The sequence below is a fragment of the Cololabis saira genome, chromosome 19 (assembly GCF_033807715.1).
Source record: "Cololabis saira isolate AMF1-May2022 chromosome 19, fColSai1.1, whole genome shotgun sequence".
NCBI lineage: Eukaryota > Metazoa > Chordata > Actinopteri > Beloniformes > Belonidae > Cololabis > Cololabis saira.
In genome coordinates, this window is record NC_084605.1 from 18400364 (window position 1) to 18422863 (window position 22500).

General features: G+C 40.5%; 1 protein-coding gene across 1 annotated transcript in view; it reads left to right on the forward strand.

Annotated features, from left to right (window-relative positions):
- Positions 1-2790: 2790 nt before the first annotated feature.
- The window catches only part of ca10a (carbonic anhydrase Xa), a 378645-nt gene continuing 358935 nt past the window's right edge, over positions 2791-22500 (forward strand). Inside the window, exon 1 of the mRNA XM_061708004.1 lies at positions 2791-3377. Coding sequence (XP_061563988.1) covers positions 3317-3377 — 61 coding nt within the window. The 5' untranslated portion in view covers positions 2791-3316. The remainder of the gene's footprint in view (positions 3378-22500) is intronic.

Consider the following 22500-nt stretch of genomic DNA (forward strand, 5'->3'; position numbering starts at 1 on the left):
CTTTGATTTCTGCTTTTAAACTCTGTTTAAACTCTTTAAAGCAGTTTTTAAAATCTTTTTTATGTAAAGCACCTTGAATTGTCTTGCACATGAAATGTGTTGTAGAAATAAACCTGCCTTGCCTTGCCTTTCCTATGTCAATCAAAGTTAGCAGTGCCTCCCAGCATGTTTACAGCTGAATATTCAGTTCCAGGCGAAATAAAAACGTACAGATGCGTTTAGCAGAACCTGGGTTAGTACAAAGTTTTGAACCAGAATGTGACTACGTTTATTTCTGCTGTAAAGTGTTGTTCTGTATTTACGCCACCTAGACTTTGGTGGTGTAAATACAGAACAACACAAACATCCTGGATGAATATTATTAACTGCAAGCATACACTCATCTGTTGGCATTTAGGGCCGAGGAACGTAGGTGCTATACATTAGGCTGCAGTTGCCATCTTTGAAACATAGCTAATTTTACTGTGCATTACATTTTTTTTTTTTTCATTTTTATCCACATTAAATCAGAGGAAATCCTGAGCTGCTTACATGTTTATGTTACTAGTGAAATGGTGTTTTGAGTAGCAGCCGTCTTTGATTCTGAAGTCAGGGTTCACTGAGGTATGTCCAATGCTCCAAGCTGGAGGTCTGAATTCAGGGGTGTTTTAGTTGACACATCTGACCTCATGAGTGCAACGTTGAACTCCTACCAGTTGAAAACAGTACAAACCAAGTAGGTTTGTCCTGCCTGTTAAAATCCACCTTTACAGCTGGTACGGGGTTTTGGTCGCCACAGCTAGATAGCTCATCCATGACAACTCTGTGAAGTGATTTATTTTTCCTTTTATTTTTTAATAACATCCCATAAAATGATATAGCCTAAAGCAATGTATTTATGTATAATTAGGGGTGTGGATTTTTGATTAGTCGCTGGCAGAGCTGACTTCTGACAGAACTTCTATGATAATGAGATTTTTTATGTTGGGTTAATTTTACCAAGAACCCACTTACTGTGGGTTGGTCTAAAAGGGTCAAAGGACGAAGCTCAGCTAAAAGCAGCGTTTCCCTCTGATTTCAGCCCCAAAACGACCTCTGCCAGCCCTTGTTTCAGCGCCGGCAGAATTAGTTTCATCTGTCATTTAAGTGGCAACACTTGAAATGAGGATGTCTGGACAGACTAAATAAGAATGAATGCAAAGTGATATTATCTAGAATCATGAGTGAACATTGAGCCAAACCAAAATGACTGAAAAAATGACTTGCAGTCCTGTTCAGTCTGCACTTGATGACCCAGTTCAAACAGCGGTACAAAAAGATGGTTTTCACAGGGTACAGGGAGGATGAAGGGCTTTGACAATCACCAGTTGTTTCCACATATCATTTAGTCACTTGTTTACTTACATTATTTATCTTCTTTGTTTGTAAATATGTACATATGTAATGTAAATATGTAACTATGTATATTCATGAGGTGTTGGCACACAATATATGCAGTAGTTTGTGAATATGTGTTAAGACAGGATATTGAAATCAACTGAGGATTGTTAATTACTGAGAAGAGGAAAGGGAGAAGGGGTAGGATTAAATAAGCACATACTGTACTTCTTTCTACTCCTTTTCGGACATGGTAACATTGTTTTATTTTTTTTTGTTGTTTTGACTACTTTGACGTGTGTTGTTTTTATGTTTTCTCATGTTCGGAATAAAGCTTTCATTCATTCATTCATTCATTCATTCATTCATTCATTCATTCATTCATTCACTTGCAACTTGATGCTGGGCAGTAAAAGGAAAAGAGGCTTCTAAAGCATCTTCTGAAAACGTATGGGTGACGTCATGAGAGGGTGTGTCCACTTCTTCTTATACAGTCAGACAGTGGCGTCAATTCAGTCGAAGTTAAGGTATGGCAAGGTTACGAGTCACATAACTTTACTAGAGTATCAATCAACATGTCCAGCAAATATTCATCACACAAGTCTGCTATGGAGCTTATCTGTGTGGTTAAGAAAATTGGAACTTTTTCAAATGCAGTCTCGCTCACTGCAAAAACTCAAAATCTTACCAGTAATATTTGTCTTATTTCTAGTTAAAATGTCTCATTTTTAGTCAAAAAATCTCATTACACTTAAAACAAGTGTCATTACCAGAAAAATAACTTGTTATTTGACAATTTTCACCTGTTTCAAGTAAATTTTCACTTGAAATAAGTAGAAAAATCTGCCAGTGGGACAAGATTTATCTTCTCATTACAAGCAAAAAAATCTTGTTCCATGGGCAGATTTTTCCACTTATTTTAAGTGAAAATCTACTTGAAACAGGTGGAAATGGTTGTTTTTGAGTCTTGTCTTAAATGTAATGAGATTTTTTTTTTACTAAAAGTTAGACATTTTAACTAGAAATAAGACAAATATTCTTGTTAAAATTTTGAGTTTTTGCAGTGTATAATAACTAGTGAAATCGAGCATGTTGTTCTGATTTGCATTTGTTGTTATTCTATATGTATTAAGTAATAGAATAATCAATACAAATAGACACAGAGTAATTCCATAAATGTATTTAAAAAAACAAACATTTACATTTTCTCTTGAAGCCAAGGTGTGGCGGCTGCCATACCTTGCCATACTGAATTGACGCCCCTGCAGTCGGATTTAAAACGAACTAAGCCAACAAGCTGATGCTTTTATTTTCACAGCCCCTGCCGGAAAAACCCTTGCTCAGCCCTTCGACTTGACACCGTCCGCTCTCAGTCACGCGGGGGAGTGTGGATCGGGAGGCTGGTCACCTGCTGACGAGTTTGCAGAGTTGGGAGGCATCTCCAGTTGTTAGACGGAGCCCTCAGCTCATCCCGACGCAGTGCTTTCCGCTTCCTCCCCTCCTCCCCTGCCCTGCACCGACCCCACTCACATCTGACTGAGGCGGTCGTCCGTGACTCTGCGTGCGGCGAGGACGGGATATCAGCGGCGGGTTGGATGGCTGGACGGATGGATGGATGGACGGATGGATGTGTCCATTCCAGCGCGCACTGGGAGAAAGTAAACTAAATCCGAGGAGGGTCTTGCTCTGTTCGGCACTTTTTCTGGTGGAGTTCTCCCCTTAATTTGTCCATCTGTGGAATTTCTGTTTTTTTTTTTTTTTTTTTTTTTTTAATTCACATTTGTGGTGGGATCGCGCAGCACTCAGTCCTCAGGCTTCGATCACCTGCTTTATGTCTGCTGTGGAAAATACCTGGTGGAAGGTGTACCGCGGGATCCGGGCTGGGAGGACAGGACTTGCGCGGCTGAACAAACCCAGTTTCTCGACTCCGTGCGTGATGTGCGTGGAATGAAGACAGAGGATGGATGTAATCTGGGAGATACTGATCATTCTTCAAGCTAATTATATTGTCTGCACATCAGGTGAGTGCTGGGCCTCGTTTGCGTATCCAAATACCAAATACGCGCAAATGAATCTTTTCTGGACCTTTCTAACTAAAATGTGCAAATGAGTCATTTTGTTTGGTTTTTGAGGAATTTTTTAAGCGATTAATTTCACAAGAAATGCTATCTGGGACGCAGGGTGGCAGGTGGAGTTAAAGCCGCAGATTGCGTGGATGTTTTGGACTCAGAACAGACACTGTGTTGCCTCCCGGATGGATGCGCAGTCCTCTGACGCACGCAGGACATGGCTTAGCTGTAAAAAAAAACATTCATTTCTTTTCCCTTTTTTCTGTTTTATTTGTGTTTTTCAAGCCCTTTTCCTCACTGTGGTGTGCCAGTTTAAAGCGGGATTCGGGTGAAGCCGCTGTGCGCCCCGCTGCGCGCACGGACCGCTGCGGAGCAGGCGCGCACGCGGCGCTGCGGGTCACGCTGCGTAATAACAGCTCCGCGCGTCTGGCTCATGCGTCCGAGCCATCGGCTAGTTCAGCAGACACACAACTCCACGCCCTGCACCTGCGGGCTTCACCTCCACTCCACGTTTAACCAGGAACACACCTACAGTGCCGAGGTGGAATGGAAACCACTGAAAAATAAGTCGCAATTTCTGTTGCTTCTGGTTTCGGATGTTCTTTCAACAAAACAGCTCAGCTAATAGTATAAAATAAAAAAAAAAACTACAACAAACCGTTATGCAGGGAGTATCAACATACATTATACAGCCACTGTCCGTGTTCAGCGGGTCCAAATGACGCAGATATGGGAGTTTTCCACAATAACGCGCGCGCAATCCCGTGTATTTTCACATACATTCGCGAGTCATTACTCAGGTCTTTACCCTGCAGGTGGTCAGTGAGGAGATTAGATTTTTGTGACAGTCATTCTGCATCAGTAACCTGGCCACACCCTCCTGCTGTCACTGTTGCTCTTAGAATCACTTCATTTCAGGAAAATCTAAACCCACTCTCATTTTAGTTTTAGTTTCAGATGAAGTAATAGATGTAGCTTTGTCATTTGGAAGAAGAATTCCATATTTGTGCTCCTCTCAATCCACTCAGCTTTCACTAGACACAGATAACGTCCCAGATAACGCCCCCCCTCCCACAGGGTTGTGCTTCTCCTTAACTCTTTCAGTCTATTTTGCTCATACGTGCCTTCTCTCTGACACCCCCACATCAGGGTTAGACCTCTCCAGGCCTTACTTCTGTTATTAGACACATGCATGCAGATTTAATATCTGACATTAAATATTGACTGTACAGAGACTGTAGTCAATAAACATCAAGTGTGTGCTGTAATTTACAAGTTGACAGTATCAGATACGACACAGAAACATGATTTAAAGGTCTGTTAAGTCATCACACAGAACACATTTAAAAGTGATATTCATAACTCTGTCTGTGGTTCTGGAGCAGCTTCTCCAGGTCCGAGGGGAAAAAAGCATAAATGGAACCCGCAGAACTCATCCAGATTCTCTGTTTGAACCTGAGACCTCAAATCTGCGGAGATTGTATTTCCTCCAATAGCTAAGCTCTCAAAAGCTCCCCCTGGGAGTTGCGTGGCGGTACGTTTTTGAAGCTCGAGCCACGCTCAAGCTCCAGAGATTAGACCTGACGGGTCACAGCAATCATTCCACAACTGTTTCTGAGGTGTAATTTTTCTTAGTAAAGATGAGGTTGATGAGCTTTGTTTTGTACGACCTGCTCTCATGCCCTGCTCCTCAGCGGGGACGCTTGATTAGAATGCTCGCTGTTCTGTTAGCATCCCATTATTGTTATTTTTCAACATTAATGATACTCCATTAGACTTCAGTGCACTTCCATTAACGGGGAAATGAAATCTTATCTTTTATTAAACAGGGAAAGAGGAAAGGGCTCTTCTTAATCCTAAACAAGAGGCCTGTTGCCTACATCTAACCAAGAATCAACTGGAAACGTGGAACATGAACCACAAGTGTAGCAAAAAAAACCCCAAAGGATATTGGTCTATATCTGTGTTAAGGTTTCAACTTTGCTTCCACCAACCCTCAAACCTTCAAAAGAGATTTAATCATCCATGTAATTGTTCAGTCCACATACAAAATGATGCTAAAGCACATATCCCAGCACATATAAATGAATCAGACCTCTGATATTCCTGGCTATACAGAAGATAAACATAGTTTAGGATGGAGGTGCACAACACACTGAGGATGTAACATGACTGGGACAATATGAGAAGTTCAAAAGCAAAAAACTCCTATTAAAATCCTTGTCTTTAGTCTCTGAGTCTTGCACTCATGTTTTGAATGTTAATAAGTCAGATGAACACTCACTGGCCTATTTTTATTTATTTATTTTTTCTAAATTTTTCTCTCTATTTGATTATTTCTACCTAAATTCCTCCAATAAAAGGGGGCATGAGCATCTTCCACTAGAATAATCAAGAGGCTGTATTTCCATGCTACTGACGTGGTTTATTTCTGGTATAGCACTTGTTCTCAGGTGCAGTTAATAACAAAGAAAAACAAAAAATGGTGCAAATGATGTGTTATATCTTTTTCTGCAGTATCTAAATCAACCACATTCACATTCTGGGAACCATTACATTCTTATGTCTATATCTCAAAGCCATCATTTTAACAACAGCATAGCACAGCCCATGTTTTTTCCTAATATAATTAAGCCCCAGTTTAAGCTCAAATCTGTTCTTTTATGTCGTTGATGGCAGATTTTAAGGTGGTATTTTGTAAGTGCGGTTGTTATATACTGTATCAATTTCTTTGTTTGGACGTAACAGACTTTTTTTTTAATAAAAGATCAATATACCGTAGGCTTGTTACTTTTTATTTTTATTTTAGCTTTTGACTCCGCCTGCATAAGAGAACAGTTGAAAGGTAAAGATTTTCAAAATTTCCATGATTCCAAATATCTTTCATGGCTCCTTATTTCATACGTCTTTTTAAAATGTAAGCGCGGGTTCTCCCGTCCAGGCCACCGGGACCTACGGCCCTGCATGTTTTATGTTCAGACTGCAGCCCAAACCAGATCTTGAGCACATCGCCTCCACATGGATTTATTAGCAGTCTGAACAGTCAACACCTCTCTGAAACTCCCTCCCAAATGGAACTAAAAACACAAAAAGATATGGCTTCACACGTTCTCATTTTAAATTATCCGGTCTCTCGGACGGGTTTTCAAGTCTTCTTTGGCATCTTTTCCAACACAACATAAACAATGTGCTTGTCTACCAGAGGAACAGAAGTGACGGGTTCAGAGAACTAAAACCACTATTATTTGCTTATTTGCTTGTTTACTTGTTTGGGTTTTGTTGTCAACAGTCAACGTGACCAAGACAGCAGCGGTCCATGGACAGATGATGGAAAAAAAATCACTTCCTGGTGGTTTCTTGTAGAACATGTGCTCTGCAGCTCCCCCACGCACTCGCTGCACAAGTAGAGAGTTCACCTTAAAACTCTCATGCGTGGATGCTACCATGGCAACCATACGGCTTAGGGAACATCAACATGGATGAGACAGATCACATGCATTATGTAATGTAAATAGTCACTGAAGATTCTGATTGGATCAGATTTCTGCTGAATATAAACCTGGCCCAAAGTGAAAGGTCAGTAACAGACGTTGGTGATGAGCTGATGGCGATTGATTCATTTGATTCAGGTGTTTCTGAGCAACATTCAGGGGGTGGGTCCTGATGAACTGGACTGAAGAACACAACCTTTAGAGTTAAAAACTCCACAGGAAGTAATAAAGAAACTCCGTCATATGGTCTTGAGAAGATCTGAGACCTTTCCTCTCAGTAAACATGCATATTTTCATATTTCTGTCCCGTCATGAGAACATGCATGTACAGGAATCAGTGGCGCACTTAAACCAGACTTTGAGGCTGCCCTTTATTTGGCACAGCGGAGCCTGGATTGTTAACATGTGAGTCTCCTCAATGCCAAGACTTAATCTCTGATGTAATCAGGATGCAAAGCTTGATATTGCTCTGATGAGCAGGCGGCTAACTCTGCAGGGGCCGAGACGGCGCCCGAGGTGAAGAGGAGCTTCAGCGGTCATTATGAAGCGGGAACTTTTGGCTTATGCTCAGTCTGAGTGAAAATGCTGACGAGTAATTGAAAAAGGAGGCGGAGAAAAAGAAGCATGGAGAAGTGTGGGGACCTGAGACCAACGAACACAGCAGTGCTCACCTGGGACGGGGCGAGGTTCTGCTTTTAAACCAACAGAAAAACACTGAGGCGCTCGGATTCGCTCTCAGGTTTTAACTTCGGTCGTAACGTCTCGTTGCATCCTCTTCTTCAGAGCTGCTCTGGCACCGACACTGAAGAGCTGCTACCACTGGCCAGATGTTCATCTCACTGAAGCAGCTCGTAAACAGCACTGCTTTGCATTTTATTTTGCACAATTTTGAGTGAATATTGCCCCGTCTGAATAAAATCCCAGTGAACACAGTCTGGAAAAGCAAAAGTCAGACAAACAGGGATTCAACTATTCATTTATTTTTGGGAAGATAATCGGCTAAATTGTAGTTCTATTAAAACAAAAATGACACAGTGATTGTTTATAGGGTTGATTAATTATTAGAAAGAGAATTTAAATCAACTAAACCTTGTCATTATTTAAATTTCCACTTGGTGCATCCTGTGACGTTTCATTGAGTCATTTTCATCGTGAAAACATCCAACGGTGTTTTTCTGAGTAACCTGGACATGACAACACTCAGTCGAAATGTGAGGATTTGCTTTCATCAGTTTGAGCGTTACTTGAGGGAATACTTAAGGATTTTCAGAGAGTATCGTGTAGCCGTCCCAGTCCCTGGTCCCTCCTGTCTGCGAAAATCCGGCCGCTCGTCTCTTGTGACAACTGCATATCGATTTACGGCAGCATGTCACACATCAACCATGAAGAAACCCGCTCACAGGGCTACAGTGGGCATCATGGGAGAAGCGATTAAGAGACTCAAAGACATGACTGAGGAGAAAATGGGCAAATGAGAATGACAGGACGGCATCATAAAAGTGATTTAACCCCCACGCCTTTACAGGGGCAGTCTGAGCTAAGCCTTGCATCATTTATAAGTGAAACGTTTTTGCTATTCAGATAGATCCTTTATTGTAATTCCACATTTCTTCACAACCAAATACACACAGATGGCAGTGTTTATTACAGCAGCATCATATTGGGAGGTCTATATGGAGACCATTTTGGTGCAGGAGGATTTGAACATGGCTCCAAGCTGACCTACCTGTCAGATGCAGATAAGCCAATGACGGTTGAGTCTCGGTTCCACAGGGATCAGAAATTGGACATCTGCAAGTTTTAGATCCACAGAAAAACACTGGAAGATCTCGAACTCATCTCTTATGTTGCTTATGAACAAAAATGGTTAAAGGATGTTTCCTGGATACTTGTTTACCAGAAACTTAAAAGAGCACCACCCTGCAGACGGCCACCAAATGTTATGAAGCTGATGAAGGCCACAGGGCTAAATATAAAGCGATCAGAGAGTAGGTTCCAGCTTCCGTGATGCTTCACTGGTTAGTCGTGCGAGCGGATGCTCCTAATTATAGTCCTACAGAGAATCAGGTGGAAATTGGTATCAGAGGAGAGTCAGACATGAAAATGGACCAAGACAATGACAGTTCATCTCTGGTTCTGCACAGGAGCAAACGCAGAAATGTTCTCCCCCGTGTGGAGCAGAGGATGAGGTGGGGAGGGTACGAAGTTGAAGGCTTTTTTATTTGTTTATATATTTATCTTGTTCCACTAGCACATTGTGGTTGTGTGTCTGCCCTGGCCATAAATTAAACGCCTCCAGCTGGGTGGCCCCCACCAGAGCGATGTTAATGTAAGGTCAATCTCATCAGGAGCTTCAACTCTCAACCTTCAAGTCCTATTTTCATTTGTCAACATCTCTCTCTCTCTCTCTCTCTCTCTCTCTCTCTCTCTCTCTCTCTCTCTCTCTCTCTCTCTCTCTCTCTCTCTCTCTCTCTCTCTCTCTCTCTCTCTCTCTCTCTCTCTCTCTCTCTCTCTCTCTCTCTCTCTTTTTCTCCTTTGACAAAAATGAGCTGAGCAAGGCTGGTTTTCTCTGGTTTGTGCAAAAGTGACCAAAAAGAGGATGAACCCTTAGAACCCATCCATCCATTATCTATACCCGCTTTATCCTTTGCAGGGTCACGGGGTCTGCTGGAGCCTATCCCAGCTCATTTCAGGTGAGAGGCAGGGGTAAACCCTGGACAGGTCACCAGTCCATCGCAGGGCCACATTTACAACCATGCACGCACCCTTAGAACCATTAAAAGATTAGTCGTCCTTTTTATCTCCTTGTTCTAACAGAATTTAAAAAAAAAAGAAAAACAACACATAATCAGGCACGACGGAGGGGAATAATCATCTTGATTGTAGTGTCACTCCATTACAGATGGCTAATTATAAAGCATGATTTTAATGGTTAATTGATGACGATGCCTTGATGGCAGGCTTCATATAGCAGCCGTCGGCCCATGTAACGCGTGTGTTCATCCATGTCCTGTTCATTTGACGAGTGAACTGAGCTCTGCTGTAATCTATAGAGTTTGTGTAAACACGAGCAGAGGACTAAATCCTGGCTGCCGGACTCCACATTTCTTCTTTGAGACAGAGCCTTGAAGCTAATGGATGCTGATGCGTTTCCATATATCTGCCAATATTCATTCAGAGGCAGTATAGACACACGTGATAAATGTGTTCTGGACAGAAGGCTGGATTAATCCACCGTGGGATCACAGAGGCCAGTGGAAGTAAATGTTTTCTCTTCGCTGGCTTCATTGTCATTGCTCTGTTTGAATTAAACACACAGCCAATCTCCCCACTATTTGCTGCGATGCAGTTCACTATTGGCTATTTTTATCTTCAGCGTCATTTGTAGGATGTGAAGTTCAGCTGCTTGATGTGATAATGAAGGACTTGTGTTAAAATAACAGTTTACAACAATGACGGGAGCAATTATTTGCCCAAAGGATGAGCGCATCAAAAGAGGACAAGATGTACCGACTAATTAAGCAGATGTGTCAATGATGATTCAATAAACCTGTAATTGCCATTTTCTTTAATGGATGTTCTACAGCTTTTCTTAAAAGTTTGCTCTTTTTACCTGCTCAGAATCTTTACGTTAATGTGGACGCAATGGAGAGAATGTTTACACTTGCTGTGGACGTATCATTGGAGTTTTGTGATGCTTTTGTGTTTGCTCGCCATGTGATCCTGCCAGGAATCAGACCTTGTTATGATCAGAAGTTTAAAGCAAATGGGATCCTAAAGTTAAAAAAAAAGAGGCTGATCAGAAAATTTCCAAACGGAAATTCGATATTGTCGATGTCTACAGTCACTCTATTAAGAAACGCCACTTCTGACCACAAGCAGCAAATAACAAGAGTTCAGGTGTCAGACCTTAATTTCAGATGAGATGAGAAGTGCACCTCTAGTGGGACAAAGAGATATTACGAGACGCTCTGGACTGTCTCCATTATTGATTGTAGAAGAACTGAACAAACCCCGGTGATGTCCGCCATAGTTTTTCCGAACACCTAGTTAGGAGCTAGGTTCTTTTTATTTCTTATTTTTTTTCCCCTCTCTCTGCTGTGGAGGTCACCATTTTGCCGAAACAGACTCCACCCCCCTCACAGCTTGGCAAAGTTACAAAGTTAAGTTGTTTTAGCATAGCTTAGCTTGTGCTAACCAATGATACATCCATTCTGATTGTCTCCATCCTTTTTTCCGGTGTTGCTGCCACAAATTACATTTGACACATGTGCTGTTGGAGCTGAAACAAGATTTGGTGGAGCTCCGATCGAGCACCAGTAGGACCCTCGACGAGGAATGATTCAGGCCAACGTGGACGATGGCTTCGACCGGACTGGTTAAGGTAGCATCCTTTAGCTACGAGCAAAGGTCGCTGCCGTGAGCTAGAGTGCTGCAGAAAAAGAACTACACTGCGTCTAGTGGTTGGTGATGTCATTACAGAAACAATTACGCAAAAGTATTAGCACCAGAGATGGCGTTGGCACCGTGCGTAGCCTAGATTCATACTGTAGCCACACGCAGAAGTATGAATCATGCTTTAGTCATTAACCATAGCCAGCTGTCACTCAGGAGATTATACCCCTAAGTTTACATAAATTAAAGGTTTTATAGCAGATCCCTGTGACTCCAAAAAGAAATAAGAGGATATAATTAATGGATGGATAGATAATATTTGATCATGAGGTGCATAAAATGTACAACCTGTACAGTTTTTAACTGATGTGAACTATAGCTATGAGACCATAGCCAGGCTGTAAATGTCCATTTCTGCTGAAAAGTTGGACATTGTAACGATGTGGTCAGTGAACATCTTGCTTTTGGAGGAAGCACCTAGTGGTCATGGGTTGAACTGCTATATTTTTATTCCTGCACTGGCTTCAGCTCCAAAAGCAGGGATGTTGCCCATCAGTTCCCACTCATTAGCAGTGTTGTCAGTGGCTCTTTTGTAAACACAGCAGCGCTGCATGCCCCCATGTGGTCATCAGTGGTGTTACTACATAGAGTGCTTTTAAGGTTCATGCATGAATTTCCATGTGACCAGTCTGAAAGGTGGCCTCATCTCCTGAGTCCTCAAACTCTGATCTCGTTACCCAAATGTCCTGTCTGAAGTTTATGGATTCATTTTACTCATATTTTTCTTCTTTTGAGAGTTGCATAGCTACACATAATCTTTGTCATGTTTTATGAAAGGGAGTTTGCTGCAGGGAAAGGCTCCCAAATTTACCAACCAACCAAAGTGAAATGTGTCTTTGTTTGAGTTGTCCAGTGCTTGAGGTGACAATTCATTGATTACGCCCTGTGAAATTTTAATAATGAGAAGGGAGAAGACAGTTTAGGTGTTCAGAGGAGAAACCTGACTGTCAGCTGCGTCTAATATAAACCGTTAGAACCCAACAACCAGAGAAGCTGTCCACTCCCTCACTTGCTCCCTGGTTTCGGTTCTGTGTTGGAAAAAAAAACATAAATAACTGTCAAAGCAGATTCCTTTTTAATTTGCATTTCCATCCAGACTTTGACCTGCTCAGACAGAGGTAATTCCAGTGATTTATTGTTGCTCCGGTTTCAAACTTCTGATAAAATATTTGAAAATAACTTTTTTTTTCAGTTTACCATTTGAATTGACGAATCGATAAGAGCCACAGCTATTGATTAAAACCCTGCTTTTGTCACAGAAATCAGTTTATTTTTGGGCTGCATTTCTGCACTAATGATCAAATCAAAGTTCAGAAATTGAGGGTACATATACAGAAGAGCCAGGCTGCTCAGATATTTTAAAGAAACAAAGAGAGAAATATTGATCTTTGGTGGACTCCAGTTGGCAAAATCTATAAAGACTATTTGTGTGCGCTTTTACGCTCTTGATTTCTTTTATGGCAAAAGGCCAATGCAGGAATAAGTCGTGCTATAGCAGACGCTCTCTTACTGTATGTGTTCCTGCAGCTTTTGTTTGCATCCTGCCCCTGCAAGGACTCTAAAAACCGATGTTTAACAAGATTTGATGTTCCAGGTAAACAGTTTTGCCTGCTGCGCTCTATCTTTTTAGACACAGAAAAGCCTTTTTTCCACATTTTCCCCTCTTCTGCTTATTCTCAGCAGAAACTCACATGGTGATAGATTGAAATGAAGGTACTTCTTTTTCTGCTTTCTTGCTTTCCTGGGATGTTCCTTGAAGGACATGAAAAAAAGACGATAACAGAAATCACTAAAGAGGGAACATGAACCAGCTGGCTCAGACACTTGAGCTCATCTCGTGTGGAGAAAGCAAGCGCACGAGAGCGCGTTGGGATGCTGGTCTTACACATTTACTTCACCTTTTTTGTTCTTGCATCCGTCCTTTTTTTAGTTGTTGTCTGTCTTTGTCTGCATTTGTGCATTCTCTTCATCATATATAGCAGCACTGGTATTTTACAAGCTTTTTAAATCACTCCTACATCTACAGGCCAAACACAAAAGTGTGCAAATGGCTGAGTCGCTCGTGCTTCTAATCCTCTTGTCTAGAAGATTGAGGTTATTTGTTTTTTTTTTTTAATAACCCTGGCTGCATCTGGACCTAACTTAAACAACAGCTGTAGTACAGTACAGGCGCACGGCGGTTCAGCCGTGTTATCTCACAGCGAGACGGGTTCTGGCGCTGTATGGAATTGGACCGGCATTTTGGGATGGCTTATGATGAACTGGTGCCATTAGAAAGGATTCGACCCTGGTACTGGGGGAAACACATTTATGACACCTGAGTGGCTGGTGGAGCTTATCAGACAACCTTCTGCAGACATTCCCTCCATGGAGCAACCTGTAGCTCAGTGAGAGCTTTACACAGTAGTGCATAGACACGCATGCATGCACACAGCACTAAATAAACCCAGTTTTATAGTTTGCTAGCTGCATGGGTCTCATGCCCGCTCCTCCCACGCTATCACGGTCAGCATCGCCAACCTTCTCATCACCAGTCCTGACACTACAGCTCCCAGCATTCCACAGCTCTCCCCATCATAGAGCCAGCATGATTTTATTGTGCCCTCATCTCCTTAATCCGTTCCCCCTGGTGTCATGCCTACTTGTACCCTGCACAGTCCCCAGCTCTCCATGTCGTATTGATTGGTCCACATTTCTTGTATGTTCCGGCTACACATGCCTCTTACCGCACGGTGTGATTTATTATTACACATTACTTTAGTCACATCTGCCTCTGTGTCCTGACAACCTGACAATGGGGGTGGGGGGGGGCTATCACACAGGTGTGACTGAAAGTGACTAAATGGAAAGGTCTGCGTCAACGTTTCTCTTTAAGAAACAAGTCACACAACAGGAAAATCAATCTTTGTAGAAGTGGGAAATGTTAGAGTGGATTTCTAGAGTTTTTAGTTGAATCCATGGAAACGTTTGCTCTGAAACTCAAAGAATGAGCTTCTTTATTTTTTTTTATTATTATTTTTGTGCCTCACCTACATTTACTCTGGCTGGTAATGTAATTTTAGACTTATATACACTTGTGAGATTACAACACTTTAATTTTTCATCCAAATGTATTCAAATACTCCCTGAACAAAATGAATATGTCATTTTTGAGCAGAAATCTCAAAACGGCTTCGCGAGGAAGGTTTAAAATAAAATAAATCAGCTTCTAACAAAAATTTCTTATACCAAGACCCTAATATCTGGTTACAGCAACATCTTAATTTCCTCTACTTCTTCGTCTGTGATTGCTGGCTTTTTTGGTGGCATCCTGATGTTTAGTAATGTTAAAAAAAATTAAACAACACTGACCCAATAGTTGCGGCTTCTGCTGTGGCCAAATGGTGGAAGCTGCTGAGGCCGGGTGGTGGAAGCACGATGTACCAGTCTCAGTGAAGCTTCTGGATGTACTGAGTTGGATGGTTGGAGCTGCTGCTAGTTGGAGCTCCTGGTGGCTGGAGCCGCCGCCGCTGCCGGTCGGAGCTGCCGCTGGTGGCTGGGGCTGCCACCGCTGGCGCGATGGAGAAAATCGCCCCCACGTGCGCTCACACGTGACATCTAGTTGGATCTAGATGCTTTTTGGCAATGTTATCATTTAAAGACGCATTTCTTGCTATGACTGGCCCTTGATGAATGGCGTCAATAAAATTAGCTTTTTGACACCTAAAATCAGCCATTCCTTGGAAGAGGTGGAGCTTTCTTCTGAAAGCCTCTGACTTGTTTAGCTGCAGCCTCGGTGTTGACACAAAGCCGGAGTCTGCTGCAGGCAGCACTTTGCTCTGTGGCTCCTGTGAAAAGGTACTTAGTTACCACGAAGACATACACATCCAGGCAACGGGAAGGTCTGCAGGGTCACATGTCTGGTCACGGTGTCCATGTCACACACACCCCTCAGCGGCCTCATAAGCCTGCAGCATAACCGGCCTGTAACGCAATATGCCAATCTTTCTAAAGGTGCTTTTAAAGCCGCAGGCGTCTTCCTATAAATTAAAGTTTTCTCCCAAACTGTGACCAGCATCGAAAACCAAACCTTACCTTCTGTAAACAACAAAGGCGATGGAAATCAGAGGCCTTTGGTGTAGTTGTGACGACAACACGTGGGTCTGCCCGCCAGCCATATGTCGCCAAGCGAAACAGAGTTGTTAGCAAGGACGCTCACAACCTTCACCGTCTTCTGCTATGAGTACGTGTGGCTTGTGTGCCAAACCCCAGTGACACGGGGTGACATATGGCACCCGCAGAGCGTTTCTGCTTAAGTCCCCGCCCGCTCGCTCCTGCAAGGCTGTCTGGTCAGCGTTGGCACGTCTCTGCTGCCCTTCTGTTGCTGTTCGGAGCAGCAGAGTTTGTTCACTGCGTCCCAGTCCAGTCCGGCGATGATTTAAGAAGACATGATTGATGCTGACATTTGCTTTGACTTTTGTTTGTCTGACTGCATGGACGCGTGTTTCTTCCCAGTCAACCTTTGTAATCCCAGGTAAAAAAGTAATATACTTTAATGTACTAAAAATGTACTTAATTTTCTGAAAGTACATTTCCAGCACATTTGGACTTAATGTGTTAAAATAAAGTAAACCAAAAATATATTATAAATGTATTAATTACAAATGTATTATTCCCTCAGTAGTACTTAAGTTTACTTAGATAAAGTACACTACTTTGTACTAATACTTAAATTCATATTAAGTATATTCATATAAAATATACTAACATTGAAATATATATAAGTGTTTTATTAGTATATTAATTTATTATGTACTTTGAATGCTTTAAATATAAGTTTAATTTTAGTATATTTGCATCTACTTTTATTAAGTGCACTTTTAGCAACCTTTTTATAAGTTTACTTTTATAACATTTTTTTCATATCATTGTTAGCATAGTAGTGTTAAAGTGCACTTAAAATAAGTGTATTAATAATTAAAAACTACTTCAGTGGTAAATTAGTGTATTCTTCATAAGTACACTATAAACCAGAACAAATTCATCAGTATTTAGCCATTTCTTTTAGTGTGCTTAGATCAGTTTAAAAGCATGTAGAATAACAGTTAATTTCTTTCTCTTCAACCTTTTAAAATATTGTATTTTACTAGCAAAATGCAACATTGTTGTTATGTAATAATACCTTTTCTAATTGAAAAAATATCCTTACATTCTATTTCAATTTTAAAATGTTAGCAATTAGTGATACAAAGTACATTTGGATTACTTCAACACCACCGTTGTTTTTATGCAATACTTAAAAATCCATCCATCTATTCTTCAAACGTAATGGTGAATTATGAATAAACATGAACAGCAACAACATAGAGCACCTTTCAATTGACCATATGCTTTTATATAATGCAGTAGTCACCAGTATTTCTAATTAAAATAAACAGTACAACCTTGTGTATTTCTTATCATCACATGGAAAGTACATATTCCAAAACTTGGATTGTTTCACTTACATTTTACAGCAATCAAAAAACACATAACATAACTGAAAAATTAAGTCTTTGATTTTGCATGAAAACAGTTTGTTAAAGTTCAACATTTTGAGGCCAGGTACAGTGCCTTGAAAAAGTATTCACCCCTATGATTTTGTTTGTATTTTTTTTTTTATACCACAACTGTTAGACTATTACTATTACCATTTTTGTTTTAAGGCACACCAAGAATACACACTGATATGTAATCCCTATTTCTTACAATTTGGCAGTGAAAATTTGCATGTGGTGCATTTTCCACATTTTTCAAATTGACCCTGAAGTACTCGTGGCTGCGCAGCCGCTGATTGGTTTCCCCCGAATGCAGCCTGCTTGAATGAAGCTGAAGGAAACGTCGTCATAGTCGACTTACAATGGCGCAATTCAAATTCGGGATGTTTTATTTTAGGGACAACACAATTCACGTCGAAAGTACTGACATTGTGACACCTCAGTACAGACAGCTGCTTGTTCAGGTATTAAAACGGCCGGACCTGTCGAGTGAAGATGGATGGATACAAGTGTGCTGGCCGAGCAGGAAAGCACCTAAAAACAAGGTGGCCCGCCGCAAAACCGCTCCTACTCGGAGGTTTGTACTGCCCGTGCATGGTGTCAAGTATTTTATGAATGAATATTATTTCTACAATGACTAAACAAGTTAATAGGCAAAGTTATCATTCACATGCTGCATTAGCTAATAACTAGCTAGCTAGCTGTTGGCGACAGCTAATGCGTCAATTAGTGTGAACATTTGTGAGCATGCTGTGTGGAGCATGTTTAGCAAAGGTTTTGTGTGGTGCTAACCATAAATGGACAATTGCCACAATGTAAAGAAAACAACAAGAACAAAATTGTTTGTACAAATTTGTTCTGCTAGCACTTGCCAGCCAGCAAGTGTTAGTGATTATTTGATAAAGAATTTGCCAGTGGCTCATGCTAATGATTGTTAATGTTAACCTTGTAAGTAATTTCAATTTTTATGTAACTGTGTTTATAAAAAGACTTAAAGTGACTTGTTGTGTATAATATTAGATTGACCGTGGTGCATTTCACGAGACATACAAAATATCTAAAATATTGAGCAAAAGAGGGAAAAAAACCTGGTTTTGACAGTTTGTCTGATGTATGGTTGTGGTTACAGACAACTACAAGGAGTTGATGGAAAGAAAAGAAGCCTTCCTCAAGGATGAAGACATCTGGCACATGGCAGTTGCAAGGATAAGGACCTCACCTTGTACCACAACATATGACAGAAGCAAACCAAAGGTTATTTTTGTTGCTTGTGTTGGTAGTTTATTTAGAAAATATACTTAGATTAAAACACCTGTAGGTTCAAAATGCTGCTCCATTTCTTATACTTACCAGTCTTGATTCACTGAAATCCCTATTTGTAGGTTGGTTATGCTTTTAATATTGTCTTGTCATCAAAATGATATGAAGTGAATGTCACCCACTGAATTATTTTTGTCTGAAACTATAGAACCTTGAGTGATGAACTAATCTGTTTGAATATCCCAAAATGCACTACAGTAGCTAGTAAAATATTTTGTTTCTCCTGCTGGCTGCAAAGATGAAAGGGAAGAAGAGTGTCATGTCATACACATAAAATCCTTAATAAATTTATGACACTGTAATACTATGATGTTTTGTATTTGAAATTTTTTTCTAAAAAATCTGTGGTATAGTTCATATGTTGTTGTCATATAATACATTCTCTCTCTTCGGTACAGAAAAAAAGAATTACTGCAACTTCCTGTCTCACTTCAGATGAAGATGAAACACAGATTGACCCATCACAAGTTCTTCAAACAAATGTAAGTATTTACAGGAATAAGGGAATATTGTGGGAGGATAAGACACATTTTTCATTATAAGTTTAAGTCTATTTTTCCTTATTATCATTTTGTTTTTCTGCCTCCACCCTTGCCTTGGCCATAGCCAGAAGCAACATGTTTCAGGTTTTCCTCGTGTATGTAAGCCCCCTTCTTGCTAATGTGATAACTTTGGAAAAGCATGATTTGTAATACCATTTTATTTGTCCTTTTCTATTTTACAGATACAGTTATTGCTGAATTTCCAGGAACAACTGTGTCTGATGTGAGAGCAGTGATTCGGAGAAAATGTAACAATGAGAATTTTGTGACCAAAAAGAAACAGTAAGCAGTAACATCAGTAACTGATTGTAATAGTATTTTTTTTTTTTGGTGGACATACATTTTGAGTTTACACAAACTTTGTCAATGTTTCAAAAGTCAGTTTAATGTTCATTTCTGTCATTACTAGCTTCTCTGCGGTGCACAGTTAGCACATCTATTGTTTCTTCTGAAGATCAAGCTGTTCAGGTCTCTGTAAAATTTGTTGATAAACTTTTTCCTTTTTCTTTTGTGAACTTAATATTACTAAAAATAATTATCTGGGGTCAAATGATCCAAATTTGAAAAAAAATGTTACGATGAAGAGAAACTGTTTGAAAATGTTGTTTAGATGTACTGTACCAACACTAAACCTTACATCTTTAAGTTGTACTTAAATGTACTTGATTTATGCACATTTTTCCTGCAATGCCGTGCATGTTAAAAATAAACTTTTTTTCTACTCCAAGTATGTTCTAATTATTTTTTATGTTTACTTAAAAGTCATTCCAAATTCAAATTAATTATGAAAAAATTGTACTTTCTGTGTACTATTGAAGTGTATTTTAATGAAGTACATCTAGTATACTTCCTGTGCACATAATTAGTGTACTCACAGTGTACTATTTTCGATGTGCTAACAATGTACTTAGTATACTAATGATATATCATTAGTGCTACTTAAGACATACTAAAGTACAACTTAGTGTACTTATCTGTACTATTTTGAGACACCATTAAGATGAAATATAATATACTTAAGTACAACTTTTTAATTTTTATAAAATTTTTGTAAATATATTTAAAATGCAATGGCAACACATTATGATTAAATTAGAAATACATTTCCAGTATATTCTAAATGTATTAATAGTAATCTGAAAAGTGGATTAAAGTATACTTTAAATCGAATTAAAGAACATATTAAATAAGTACAGTATTAGTAGAGAAAATTGTACTTAAGTATGTTTAAGTTGATCTTAATGGTGTCTCAAAATAGTACAGTCAAGTACACTAAGTTGTATTTAAGTATGTCTTAAGTAGCACTAATGATATATCATTAGTATACTAAGTACGTTTTTAGTACTCGAAAATAACACACTTTGAGTACAATAATTATGTGCTTATGAAGTATACTAAGTGTGCTTAAATTTATTATGCTAAAGTATACTTTTTTTTCGCCTGGGATATATCCATATGTCCTTTCTTCAGGGCTGCAACTAAAAAGCAGGAAGGGCAGTTTAGTGCTAGTAAGGAGTTGGAAGAAGGAAATGCTGATTTTGTAATGAACTTGGTATATAATCCGTATCCACGATAAGCTGAGTCTTTGGAGAGCAAAGCAATGATTCAATTTTCCCAACAAATGGTGGGGGGTAAAGTTGAAAATAAATATTTGCCTGGATATACACATTTCTCCCTCTGTAGTGCAAAAATATAAAACTATTCAAAGAAACTGGAGGAATTTCAGAGTGTAAAGGGCAAATGGCTCAAGCTTAAACTGAACACCCACAATCCCTGATCCCTCAGATGGCACTGCATCAAGAACTGCACTCATCAGTCGCTGATATAACCACATGGACAAGGGATTACTGCCAGAAACCCTTGGTCAAAGATGAGAATACAGAGTTTACAGTCAGAAAGACAGCTTAAAAACTTCCCTGCACAATTTTTTGTCCAGAAATGGCATCGATGTCTCTGGGGGTGGAGGCATCTGGAGCGGACCATCACACACTGGCTACCCCAGGCAGTATTCCAGACAAGAGGGGGGGGTAATTGGGGGCCTAAGGGGCTGTCACCGGTCAATATCGGTGGAGACAGAACATCATGTTTCCATGGCAACCGGCCTGATGTGAAGCAATAATAAGCATAGCAACACAACTTCGTCTTGACGTAGAGTTGGACATTTTTTCAGTATTGTTGGTTCGTTCCACTCTGGACAAACGATACCCAGAAGTCCAACTTCCTTTGAAAACCCAGCCCCAGAGAAGATCCTCGCGTGGCCGGCCATCGGCCCCTTTCTCTATGTAACTTTGTTTTTAATTGACGTGAACCTAGAGCTCTGTGTTAACGGCATCAGCCTCTAACTCTGCAGCTGCCTCTTCTGGATCTGATTCCCCGCGGGCCGCGACTGGAATGGAGGACGTGACGTCACCCAGCAGCAGAAATAAACCAGAGGAAACTACTGAAAACATGGAGATAAAATGTTAAAACATTTCGTCTCGTCTCGTTTTGGTCAACGAAAATGAAGACACATTTTAGCTGAGTTTTTATTGTGTAATCTATATTTTAGTCTCGTTTTTATTCGTCTACGATATTGCATTCTATATTTAATTATCGTTATCATCACATGACCAGCATTTTCGTTGCGTCTGGTCTCGTTTTCCACAGGTGATAAAGGTTCGCTGATGACGATATTTAGTCATCATTTTCGTTCGACGAAAGCAATTTTAGTATAAACCACAATGCTCCACCCACTTCTTCTGGAAGCCTTCTAAGCTCAGACGTGCAGAATCCACTCATAGTTGGGTCGAATCAGAGTTCGGGAGCTGTCACAGCACAAACAGACCAGATCTTAGAGCTGTACCGGGACCACCACATCCAAGGGGCCTCCCTGCCCCCTCTTTGGTGCACCAGGTTACTGTGTTCATACCGACACAAGTGAACCGTCCAGAGCGCCTCTGGTTTGACCTAAACGGTGTCGGTGTGAAAAAAACCCTGAAACTCTTCATCCCTTCAGTGCCCGAACGCCATCACGAAAGAAGCTTTTTGAGATCTGATGCAGAGCTGAAGTCCAAAAATGGATGTTCAGTATATCAACAAGGGAAAGGGGAGTGGTAGTCTAGTGGCTACAGAGGTGGGTCTGAAGGACCCAGGTTCAAGCCGGAATGGCAACCAAGGCCCTTAAACCCTAATTGCTCCCTGGGCAAAATGGTGTGTTTGTTCCCTCAGATGTAAGTCGCTTTGGATAAAAGCGTCTGCTAAATGACGGTAGTAGTAGGAAATGACATATCTTGAGTTTGTACATTCTGCTAAAAAAACGTCACTTTTTCTTTTAATCGCATCGAGTGTCGTCTCTTTTTCCCAGTTTCAGATGTCAGCTTAAGTTTTGTTACTGCAAAGGTACTTTTGACAAGCTGTGGCTGCACCATGACAGTGAGAGAAGACGCACGTTGATACGGCGAGACAAGAGAATCGCTGCCTTTCAACACCTCATCATCATCGTCATCGTCCTCACCTGCGATTATATGAGCTTTATCCGTTCTCCTTTCAGTTCTGCTTTTGTTTCCACCGACGCTTCAACGATATCTGCTTCATTAGTTGCTAAATGGCTCCACCGCGTTTAACAGCTTTTCGCTTCCTGCATCTGTAGAGAGCCTTTAATGAGTTTAAGTGTTGTTTTACATTAAAAACAGCTGCACGCTGCTAATTATGTTAATGAGAGCAGTGAGACTGTAGCACATCTCAAAGTGGGGAATTTTGTCAATAGCTGACA